A 12,325-nucleotide genomic window follows, 5' to 3' on the forward strand; every position below is an offset into this window, starting at 1 on the left:
TGAAAGTCACTGTGGTGAGCTGCTGCAGATATTCACATTCCTCTGTCAGGGACATATTAGATCTCCCACACTGAACTTCAGAGCCCCAAACTGTTCCTTTGATTTAGCAAGTACGTATGTGTGTATGTGTGTGTGTATTAGAATGCATGCATACCCCTTTTCACAACCTAAATGAGTGAATCCTGATTATTCTCTGTCCCGATTACCAGTTCCCCTTTAGGTGCTTTCCTGTGTTTCAATCCCACTCATTTCTCTTAGAAAAAAACATTTCAGGGGGTGGAGAGATAGTACAGCGGGTAGGGTGTTTGCTGTGTATGTGCCCGACCTGGATTTGTTCCCCTGTACGCCAAATGGTCCCCTCAAGCATTTCCAGGAGCAATTCCTGAGTGCAGAGCCAGGAGTAACCCCTGAAAACTGCGGAGTGTGGCCCATCCCCCACCCCACCACACCCCCAGTCAAAAACAAAACCGGCTGCTGGGGGCATGAATGTGCCACACACTGCACTCATTCCAGAAGTCTCTTCCTAGGGATTCACTGAATGCTATTAACATGAAGTAATAGCACCAAGACCCCACGAGGAGGGCCATCTACTGGACAGACTAAAGCTACTACGTGGCTGTCAGACAAAACCACGCAATTTGCTGTTACGTGGATGGAACTGGAGCGTTTTGTGCTGGAAGCTAGTCAGGAGCAGGTCAGACACAGAAGCATCTCTCCTACGTGGGATACAAAGCAAAAAAAAACCATAACAGAGAGATAACAAGTGCCCAAAGACAATGGATTCTGAGAACGAGTCTATGGAATTGAACACATCATGGTGGGGAATGGGGGGGGCGGGGGTGGGGGACACTGGTGGTGGGTTGTATATTAGAATGTTGTATGCATGAAATCCCATCATGAACATCGTTGTTAATTGCAGTGCCCTGAAATCAAATTTCAAAAAGAGATAAATTGTGCCAGTGGCCCCAGGAGTTTTGGAGCCATCCCCACTCATCTGGGGCAGTAGCCGGAGTGTCCCAGGAGCTTGAGGGGACAAGGCGAGCTCTTCAAAAGGGGTACCCTGTAAATGTCTGCATCTGGTCTCTTAGTGCAAGTTCAGGGGATGTTCTGCGCAGCCACCAGGAGAGAGGGAAAAGGCTTGAAATGCAGGCTGGCCAAGAATTTGTCATATCTGCTTCCAGGCAAAACCAGTTCAGTTTCGGGGCACACACAAGTCCAGCCAGAGCAGGGAAAGTCTCAGGGGAGGTCAGCTAGGATAGTCATAGCTGTGCAAGCACCTGCAAAGGGGCCCTTCCTTCATTGCCCCAAGGTCATCCTCACTATGGACACAAAAGAGGACTTGATCTTATCTTCCAAAAGAGGACACTGAGGGTCAGGAGGGGCAAGTGATTATCCCAGGGTGACCCAGCCAGGAAGTGACCGCATCTCGAGAGTCCCAGAGCAGGGCTTGCTGCCTCATTGCACAAAGAGGGCGGGAGAGATGCAAGAGAGCTTGGTGAAGGACTGAATGTTCTGCAGGCAACAGCGGGGGAGAGAGAGAAGGAGAGAGAGATAGAGAGAGACTGTTTCTGGAGGAAGGTGCCTGCACACACACAGAGGAGAGAGGAGAGAGAGAAAGAAAAAGAGGGAGGAGAGAGAGGCTGTCTCTGGAGGAGGGTTCCTGCACACACAGAGACTGTCTCTGTAGTAGGGTGCCTGCACAGAGAGAGAAATACTGTCTCTGGAGGAGGATGCCTGCACACACACACACAGACTGTCTCAGGAGGAGGGTGCCTGCACACACACACACACACAGACTGTCTCAGGAGGAGGGTGCCTGCACACACACACACACACACAGACTGTCTCAGGAGGAGGGTGCCTGCACACACACACACACAGACTGTCTCAGGAGGAGGGTGCCTGCACACACACACACACACAGACTGTCTCAGGAGGAGGGTGCCTGCACACACACACACAGACTGTCTCAGGAGGAGGGTGCCTGCACACACACACACACAGACTGTCTCAGGAGGAGGGTGCCTGCACACACACACACACACACACAGACTGTCTCAGGAGGAGGGTGCCTGCACACACACACACAGACTGTCTCAGGAGGAGGGTGCCTACACACACACACACAGAGACTGTCTCTGGAGGAGGGTGCCTGCACACACACACACAGACTGTCTCAGGAGGGTGCCTGCACACACACACACACACACACACACAGACTGTCTCAGGAAGAGGGTGCCTGCACGCGCGCGCACACACACACACACACACACACAGACTGTCTCTGGAGGAGGGTGCCTGCACACACACACACACACAGACTGTCTCTGGAGGAGGGTGCCTGCACACACACACACACACACACAGACAGACTGTCTCTGGAGGAGGGTGCCTGCACACACACAGAGGGGGAGAGATAGAAAGAGAGGAGAGAGACTGTCTTTAGAGGAGGGTGCCTGCACACACACACTGTCTCTGGAAGAGTGGAAGAGTGTGCCTGCTACACTGCACATACAGAGGAGAGAGAGAGAGAGAGAGAGAGAGAGGGAGGGAGGGAGGGAGAGAGGGAGGGAAGGAGGGAGGGAGGGAGGTGAAACTTTCTCTGGAGGAGGGTGTCTGCACACACAGGGGATAGAGAGAGAGGAGAGAGACTGTCTCTGGAGGAGGATGCCTGCACACAGAGAGAGACTGTCTCTGAAGGAGTGTGCCTCCACACATATGCACACACACAGAGACTGTCTCTGAAGGAGGGTGCCTGCACACACAGAGGGAGGGAGGGAGGGAGGGAGACAGAGAGAGAGAGAGAGAGAGAGAGAGAGAGAGGAAAGACTGTCTCTCTAGAGGAGGGTGCTTGCACCCAGGACTCAGCTTACAGTCCACCCACTACCTCTGTAGCACCCAGTGGCACTGCTTAGGAACACTGCTCTCAGCAGCCCAGCGCCCCTTTCTGCAGTGACCTGAACACCAGTCAGTCCCCCACAACCAGCAAGCCCCATCTGATCAGTAAGACGGGAACAATCCGAGTTCCTGGAGCCCTTGCCTTAAAGGGACCACTCTTCCTTGCTAATCTTATTATTTGTGACTCCTGAGCTAAAGGGTCTTTAGAAGGGGGAGGGGGACTGGAGGGAACCGGGTAGAATGGCTGCAGGATGCAAGGGCACTGAATTAAGAGAGAAGGTAACGTTGGAAATGGGTGCACAGTGCCCGGGTTTCCTGGGTTCAAAGCGAGGGGCTGTGCTGTGTGACCTTGGACACATCCCCTCCCCTCTCTGAGCCTCAGTTTCTTCACTGGTCACAATGCCTTGGATTCAACGTGCGTTGTGACCACTTTGAGTTATTCGTGTTTTGTTTATTTTTTTAACGCTTGTCATTCATATTCATTCATGTATCACCCTCACGTAAGGGTGTCACCAAGAGGGCTTGAGATGGGGGAGATTCAGCCAAAAAAAGGATGAGCTTCTGCTCGGAAAAGCTCAGCTTGTTGTTCTGTAATGGTTTTGGGTCATGCTTTCGCCTTCATGCTGACTTACCTTTTCAGAAAATGCCCTGGCTTCCGTTGGGGAATGGAAATTGGCAAAGGGAGAGGGAAAAGGTCTAATTTTCGCCTTTGCTATTTTAGGGGAGGTGGAAATTACGAGCCAAAGTGGATGTGATGCGCTCACAGGAGTGACCTCCGCTCCCCAAAGACGGGAGGAAAAAGCCCCGTCCTCGGCTTTGTGGAGTGGCTCGGCTCTTAGGCGCGAGGCATTATTACATAAATTCCAGCTCGCTCCTGATCCTTAGTACCCTGAGTTGCCTGAAGGGGGGAATGGCACTGCCTGCGTGTGCAGCCCGGGCTCTCGGGCCGCCGCTGCAGCCAGAGCGAGGAGCGCCCGCCCGCACCACCTGTCCCCGCCGGCATTCCAGAGTCGAGGCCGAATTGGCAGCGAGCCGGCCGGGATCAGTCGCCGCCTCAGTCCGCGCGGGCCCTCCTAGGGGTGTGTCTCGCGGAATCAACTCCCAGCCGCTCCTGGACGAGCCCCCGAAGGCGTCTTCCTCCTCCCTGGCGGGAGCCGCGCTCGTCCCTCTTTTCGCGCTGCTGCCCCGCGGCCGCCGCAGGCGGATGCACGACCTCAGGAGACGCTGGGACCTGGGCTCCCTCTGCCGGGCCCTGCTCACCCGGGGCCTGGCCGCCCTGGGCCACTCGCTCAAGCACGTGCTCAGCGCGATCTTCTCCAAGATCTTCGGCCCCCTGGCCAGGTACGTTTCAGGCGAAAACGGGGGGTCCCGGGAGCACGGGGGCCGAGCGGGGAGGGAAGGCGGCCGAGAGGGAGGGAAGGAAGGGCGCGAAGTTGCCGCTGGCCCGCGGCCGGCGGACTCGGGGGGCTCCGGAGGGGCGCGGCGCGCCTTTGGCCACGCTGCGGCTCTCGCCCCGCCGCGCCGCGGGCTGCCTGCAGCGCACCGTCTCCGCCGGCCGGTCGGGCTTTGCTGGCCGGGCGCCTTCCAACGCGCCCCCCTCCCCGCACCCCATCCCCGGCCAGGGAAACTCTGATCGCCCGGGCTGCGAGCTCACCCGAGACGGCCCCGAAGGTGGGTGAACGAGGTGCGGGGCTTAGAGCTGCGCTTCGGGGCGCCTGGGGACGGAACCCGCGAATCGGGCCGGCGGGGACACGGTGGGCGAGCGAGAGCGCCACGGGGACGGGGGCGCGGAGGCACCCGCGCCCGTCCGGCGGCCGAAGAGGGATGGGGAGCGGAGCCCCGGAGTGGCCGAGAGTGCGGCGAGGCGCTCGGGGGGCTCGGACGCGGGCCGGGAGTTGGGGAGTGGGGCGATCAGGACGGACGGGGGCCGGCGGGCACAGACCCCGCCGCAAAGCGGCTCCGGGGAGCTCGGGCGGCCGGGGTGGCGGGGGGCTGAGAGGGGGAGAGGGCAGGCGACCGGAGGGGAGCGGGGGAGGAGGGGTGTGCGGCAGGAGCCACAGCGCTGAGCCTGCCGGGAAGGAAGGAAGCGGGGAAGGCCGCCGCCGCCGCCGCCGCCACCGCCGCCGTGGTGGAGTACTCGGTGCGGAGGGGAGGGGGGAAAGGGGGCGCAACGGCGGCGCCAGGGGAGGGGGCGGCGCGGGCGCACGTCGAGCGCGGGCTGAACTGCGGGATTGACGTAACGATCTTGGGTTTCCCCTAGCGTCGGGAACATGGATGAGAAATCCAACAAGCTGCTGCTGGCTCTGGTGATGTTCTTCCTCTTCGCCGTGATCGTCCTCCAATATGTGTGCCCCGGCACCGAATGCCAGCTCCTGCGCCTGCAGGCGTTCAGCTCCCCGATGCCCGACCCGTACCGCTCGGAGGATGAGAGCTCCGCCAGGTTCGTGCCCCGTTACAATTTCAGCCGCAGCGACCTCCTGCGCCAGGTAGACTTCGACATCAAGGGCGATGACCTGATCGTGTTCCTGCACATCCAGAAGACCGGCGGCACCACTTTCGGTCGCCACCTGGTGCGCAACATCCAGCTGGAGCAGCCGTGCGAGTGCCGCGTGGGCCAGAAGAAATGCACTTGCCACCGGCCCGGGAAGCGGGAGACCTGGCTCTTCTCCAGGTTCTCCACGGGCTGGAGCTGCGGGCTGCACGCCGACTGGACCGAGCTCACCAGCTGCGTCCCCACGGTGGTGGACGGCAAGCGCGACGCCCGGCTGCGCCCGTCCAGGTGAGTGTGCCTCGTGGAGGAGCTGGGGGTCCCGCAGCTCCCGGCGCATCCCGCGCCTGGGCGGCTGCTGCCCTCAACTTCACCTCCACCCCCACCCGCCAAAGGGCGCGCACCTCTGCGTCCCGGCGGCGCCAGCGAGGGGCGGAAGCGCGGCGCTCCCGTGGCGCCCCCGGGAAGCTTGTCCCCTTTGGCCCCGGACGGCCAGTCTGTCATCCCGCGGGATGTCCTGCTGGGTTGCTGGGACGGCGTGCCCGGGAAGCGGTCGGGAGGCCCGGAGCGAGCGCCCCCCGCCGCCGCCGAGACCGGGTACCGCATGCAGGCTCTCCATTAGAGCGCCCGAGAAAGAAAGAGAGAGAGACCCGCGCTCTGCGCGTGGCGTTCCCAAGTCCCTCCTGGCCGGTTTTCTGTTCTCCGAACCCCAGCTCCTAAGCTACTTCTCCTCTCTTTTCCTGTTTTCCCGCGCCGGCATTGTCTTCCCCCTTTTCGCGCTCCTCTCCTGCTCGCGATCTTATCCGCTCAGCTCCCGCTCCAGCCCGCGCTCCCCTTCTTCACTTTGCAGCTTCTTGTTTCCTTTTTCCCTTCGACCCTCTCTAGTTTTTATCTCTTGCTGCCTGACTTTGTCCTTCCCTCATCCCCCTCCATATCCCACCCTCCCCGGAAGGCCAATGGGAGTCCCTCTGCAGTGGTTTGCAAGGATACCCCTTGGTACCCAGTTTGCGCCCCTGGGGACTGCCTGCCTGCACTACAGGCGTCCGCGCCATTCCTCCCTTCCCCTCCCCCCGTTGCCCTGCCTGAGTGAGGGGCGCCCTGCTGGCCCAGGGGCCCTCTGAGAGGCCGATCACACTCCCATGTGGGGCCCAGTCTCACATGGGAAGCCTGGGGACCAAGTCAGGGCGCCAGGCTTGCTGGGAAGCCGGGAAGTGGAGGCAGAAGCTGATTTATGATTTTGCCTGTAGCCAGTGGCTATTGAAGCCTGAGCGCTTCCTCCATCCAGCTGGGTTTGCAGGGTTTGCTGGTGGTCATGGAATGCCAGGAAGGGAGGGGGAGGAGCACTGAGAGGCAGTTGCTCCCAACCAGGGGTCCCATCCCTATCAGTCTTCCTAAAGCAGATTTGGGTGGAGATAAGGTGAGTCAGTCTGCTTGTCCACTGAATCTCTGGACTGGGTCTCTGGGTGGCCAAGGTCACATTTGAAATGAAGCAAAATGTATGTTCTTACCCCCCTCTCTATGGAGATGACCACGGAGCAATCCGAGGGGACAGTTATCTGCTGGGACACCGTCCATCCCCCTGTGCTGGGTGCTATTGGATACCCTGGATACGATCCAACTTTGCGGGTTTCTGTAGGAATTCAACCACCAGGGCAGTTGTGTGTGTGTGTGTGTGGCCATGTCCAGTCTGAGGGAAGTGGAACCTTCTGACTCTCTGCTCACCACTGAGATTAGAGGAGTCATCACCCATTGCTCACTTTCCTGTCCCTCTGTTTTTCAGTGTCTTTTCATTTTTTTGGGTCACACCTGGCAATGCTCAAGGCTCAATCTTGGCTCTGCACCCAGGGAATCACTTCTGGCAGGGCTCAGGGGACCCTTTGTGTGCCAGGGAGTGAACCATGCATGGCTGCAAGTGCCTTGCCCACTGTCTATCTCTCCAGCCCTTCCTATGCCCCCCGTTTTGGGGTGGGGGGCTTGGCACCTATTCCTGGCTCTGTGCTCAGAAAAAGACCCCTGGCTGAGCTGAGACTGGGGTTTTTTGAACCCGGTGGTGTCAGGGTTTTTTTTAACACAAGTTGGTGGGATGAGGAGCAAGGGCCTGAAACCCCACCAGCGTGGAATGTGGGAATGTGGGAATTCTGGCAGATTCTATTGATCTTTCATTTCTTTCCTTTCTTTTTTTTTTTTTGCTTTTCAGGTCACACCCAGCGATGCACAGGGGTTACTCCTGGCTCTACATGCAGGAATTACTCCTGGCGGTGCTGGGGGACCATATGGGATGCTGGGAATTGAACCCGGGTCAGCCGCGTGCAAGGCAAACGCCCTACCCGCTGTGCTATCACTCCAGCCCCCAATCTTTCATTTCTTTGATAGCACTAACACTTTTTTTTCCATTCTAAGAGGATCTTGGTCCCCAGGAAAATAGCCACCTCATTCCATTGTGAGAATTGTGTAAGTCACGGTCACTCCAAGATACCGGTGTTTTGGATGATCCCCAGCAATTGGGCAATACTGAAAATAACATCTGCTGATGGAGTGTGTAGATGTCACAAGGAGTGGGAAGGATGGTGGCATCGAAAATGGTCTTAGGGACAAAAATACTATTCTGCAGCATTAATTGTGGCTGAAAAGTCAAATTGAAGTCCTAGCTAGCATGAAAGTTACAACTTTGGGGTTTCACAGTGCTCATGTACCCTTTGAAATCTTTGTGAATGTGTATAGAGGATGGGTGGGATCTCCTAACACTGATGTGATTTCTTAACACTGATGCATGCTTAATGTGGCTTCCCGCTCTAACTCTTCCTTCCAAAACTTCCCCTTCAGATAACCAGGAGCCCTCAGGGTGGTTTCTTGGATGGTCTTCAATTGAGGGAACCTTGTTTGCAATGGAATGAGATTTTGCTTGCCCATCAGAGGGGTGGCACCACAGTGCCATCTAGTCTAATCAAAGAAGAACCACTTTTTTTAAAGAGTCAGAATGACTGCCTCTTACACCATTCGCAAAAAAAACCCTGGCAGTAGCATTTGCTAGAGAAAAACATGGCTATCTCAAGGGCATCTTCCCCCCCCATTCTTACATCAATTCCTCCACACCTCCAGAAATCTTCATCTTGAAAAATAGTGATAGATAGCCTGAGGCTTCCAGAATTTTCTGGGATTTGACAAATCCCTGCTGTCAGGACCAGTTTGATAATCGTATAAGAGCAAAGGTATCAGTGAGTGCAAGTGGGAGTGTGTGTTGAGAGAGTTTGTGTTGGATAGAGATTGTGTGTTAGAGTACGAGAATTTTATGTGTGTGGGGAGTGTGTATGAGAGATTGTGAGTTATGTGAGAGTGAGTGTGTATGAGAGTCTGAAAGGATGTATTTCTGAGAGTGTGTCAGAGCATGTGTGAGAGACTGAGAATGTTAATATGTGTTAGAGTGTGTTGAGTTTGTGCGAGAGAAAGAATGAGTTTATTTGAGAGTGTGAGTTGGGTTTATTTGAGAGTGAGTGTGAGAATGTAGAATGAGTGTGTATGTGTGAGAATGTATGGAGACTGTGTGTGCATAAGAGAGTGTGTGGGTGTGTGTGAGAGTATGGAAGAGTTTAAATGTGTGAGTGTGAGGGAGTGTATGTGTGTGACAGTGTGGGTGTATGAGAGTGTGAAAGTAGAAAAGAGTGAGTGTGGTGTGTGTGTATGTGAGTGTATATGCCGGAGTGTGAGCATGTATGTGTGTGAGAGTGGGTATATATGAGAGGGTATGAGTGTGGAAGATTGTGAGAGTGGATGTGTGACTGAAAGTGTATGTGTGTGGATGTGAGAATGAGTGTGTGTGAGAGTGTGGGTATACGTGAGAGCGTGGGTGTGTCAGAGTGGAAGAGAGTGGGAGTATGTGTGGGAGTGCATGTGGGAGTGTGTGAGAATGCGTGAGGTGAAAAAATTTAGCAGTGGCGGTGATGCATGTGAGTGAGGAGCTGGTCTCAGGAGATGAGTTCCCGTGTATCGCAGCCTCCTGGCACCAGCTGGTGGTCTCTGCTCTGCTGAACTGATGAAAGATGCTCCATCTGTCTGGCTTGGGAATTCCCACATTTGGGCCTTTCCTTCATACCAGCCATGTTCCAGCTCTATGACCTTGGACCTGAGCCTGTCCCTGCCTTGTATGTGTGGAGAGTGGTTCCACTTTCTGAAGACCTTTCCCATCTCCCCCATCACAGCACTGGGATTCCGCTATAAACCTTTAGGGTGTTTGCGATAGCACAGTGGTGGGGCGTTCGCCTTTCACGTGGCTGACCCGAGTTCGATTCCTCCGCCCCTCTCGGAGAGCCCGGCAAGCTACCGAGAGTATCGAGCCCGCGTGGCAGAGCCTGGCAAGCTACCCGTGCGTATTGGATATGCCAAAAACAGTAACAATAAGTCTCTCAATGAGAGACGTTACTGATGCCTGCTCGAACAAATCAATGAGCAACGGGATGACAGTGACTAAACTTTAGGACCAATACCCCCATTTACCTGATGAGAGTTAAAGCCCAGAGAGGATGAAGGACATTCTCAAGGTCACTGAGCGCAGGCCTCGACTCCAGTCCTGTTTAACACAATGTAGCCTGGCTACATGGACCGTGTCTTGCTACAAAGATTTTTAGGAGAACAGAGTGAGGTATTGTGTCACCAAGTGAGCTGACTCCATAAACGTTCACTGCTATGGTTACATAACCCCATCATTGCTGTTTTCAATCATTTTACATTTGGGAGCTTGGACAAAGTGATTGGAGTGAGGTTGTTGGACTCTGTGGGAGAAGAACTGATTTTCAGGTCTTTGAGGCCCAGGGCCCCCTGGGAATAGGTCTCAAGGGCAGGTTGCTGGAAGCCTTCGCGTGTGCATGTTGGAATGAGTGCAAAGCTTAGCAGGAAGGAAGGATGTTGGATCCCAGCAGATAAGTGCCTAGAGTCTTTGGCACTAGTTTTTAGCTCACAACTATCGACATGGAGTTGGAGGGTTGGGGAGGTGCAGGAGGGGCTATTGTGGCTGCAAGCCAAAACCTTGACTCCTACACCCAGTGCTCTCTTTGAGAACTTTCCCTGCCTGGGCATATGGGAAAGTGCTGGAGTGATTTCTAAGTGTTGAATAGAAACTATTGTGGTCACGTTGCCTGGTGAGGGCAGAGAGAGAGAGAGAGAGGGGGAGGGAGGGAGGGAGGGAGAGGGAGAGGGAGAAGGAGAGGGAAAGAGAAAGTGCTTGGCTGGCAAAAGGCACAAGAAGAATTTTTTTTTGTTAAAGCAAACTAGAACTTGCATTTCCTGCATCTGTCCACTGATATGTTGTATGTTATCGGGGTCAGAAAAAGGGGGGGTCAGAGAAAGGTTCTGCTTCATATAGTTTCTGAGGCCATTTTGGAGGATGTATCCAAACACAGTTGTTTTCCAGCTGTTCAAACTCCCAAGTTCTGGGGGCTTTTCTCGGCCAGATTCCCTGTGTTTCTAGCCAAGTCGAGCACACCCCTCGGTCTGTTGGAGGGATGCCAATGGGACCCGAAGAAATGCTCCTAGCCTCGTTCTTCTTCTCCAGGTACCAAGCTGGCTGGTGCGCCCCCAGATGGCTGAGACTGAGGGAAGAGGTCTGTTTTCGTCGTTGTAGAATCAAAGAATCTGATCATCATATTGATGTTATATCCTAATCTTTTAGCATCTCTCTCTAAATTTACCAGCAACTGTAGGGAAGAGTCACTGTCACCTACAGTGCAGTAGACCACGTATCGGAAGGAACTCAAAAGGCTTCCTATGAATAAAAGTTTGCTTCAGGACCAGAGTGATAGTACAGTGGGTAGAGCGTTCCCCTTGCATGCGATCCACCCGGGTTTGATTCTCAGGATACCATATAGTCCCCTAGAACAAAAAAGGAAAAGCTTGTTTCTTCTTTTTTTTTGTTTTTCGTGGTGGGGGCGTGAGGGATGGGGATAGTCATTTTTTTAGGAAGATTCTCCCCAGATGTGCTCCAGAGCTGAGGGGGCCACTCTGGTGATGCTCAGCCAAGCAGTGCAGACCTGTCAGTGTGTTGCAAAGACAATGCAGTGCTTCTTGGCCTGGACATATTGGGGTGCCACCCCATGGCCTGCAGCGCTGAGAGGCCCTGGCGGTGCTGGGGTTTGGACAGGCAAGACATGTACTCTACCCGCTTTAAGGTGTCTCTGGGCCATCCTTTTAAAAATATTTATTTATTTATGGCCACACACGGCGATACTCAGGGGCAACTCCTGGCTCTGTGCTCAGCGATTACTTCTAGTAGCGCTCAGGGCACCCTATGGGATGCTCTATTATTTTCAGTTTTTGATTTATCAAAATCTTTTGTTTTATTTTTTGTTTTTATTATTATTATTATTATTTATTTATTTTTTGGTTTTTGGGTCACACCCGGCGATGCACAGGGGTTACTCCTGGCTCATGCACTCAGGAATTACTCCTGGCGGTGCTCGGGGGACCATATGGGATGCTGGGAATCGAACCCGGGTCGGCCGCGTGCAAGGCAAATGCCCTACCCGCTGTGCTATTGCTCCAGCCCCCTTTATTATTATTTTATTGCATATTTTGTTTATTTGCTGTGGGGGGGAGGTGGTTTGGGCCATACCTGTCGATGCTCACGCGTTACTCTTGGCTTTTCACTCAGGGATCACTTTTGGCAGGGCTCCAGAGATCATATGCGGTGCGAGGGATCAAATCGAGGTCTGCAACATGCAAGGCAAGCACCTTTGCCCACTGTACTGTCTCTCCATTCCTGGAAATTATTTTCTCTCTGCCTTCTTTTTGTTTTTGAATTTCAATCTTTTTTTTTGTTTGGGGGCCGCACCCAGCAGTGCTCAGGGCTTACTCCTTGCTCTGTGCTCAGGGATCACTCCTGGAAGGGCTTGGCGACTAGTTTCAGTGCTGGAGATGGAACCTGGGTTGGAGGTGTTCAAGGCAAGTGCC

The 12,325-nt window shown here is 54.6% G+C and overlaps 1 protein-coding gene across 3 annotated transcripts in view; it reads left to right on the forward strand.

Moving 5' to 3' along the window:
* Window positions 1–3,769: 3,769 nt before the first annotated feature.
* Window positions 3,770–12,325, forward strand: part of HS6ST2 (heparan sulfate 6-O-sulfotransferase 2) — a 368,682-nt gene continuing 360,126 nt past the window's right edge. For 2 of the 3 annotated variants that reach the window (XM_004606375.2, XM_055122615.1), the window contains exons 1-2: window positions 3,770–4,239; window positions 5,159–5,677. In XM_004606375.2, the coding sequence (XP_004606432.1) occupies window positions 3,809–4,239; window positions 5,159–5,677 (950 nt within the window). In that variant the 5' untranslated portion in view covers window positions 3,770–3,808. The remainder of the gene's footprint in view (window positions 4,240–5,158; window positions 5,678–12,325) is intronic. The other variant, XM_004606376.2, reaches the window with a different exon arrangement.

The sequence above is a fragment of the Sorex araneus genome, chromosome X (genome assembly GCF_027595985.1).
Source record: "Sorex araneus isolate mSorAra2 chromosome X, mSorAra2.pri, whole genome shotgun sequence".
NCBI classification, from domain to species: domain Eukaryota; kingdom Metazoa; phylum Chordata; class Mammalia; order Eulipotyphla; family Soricidae; genus Sorex; species Sorex araneus.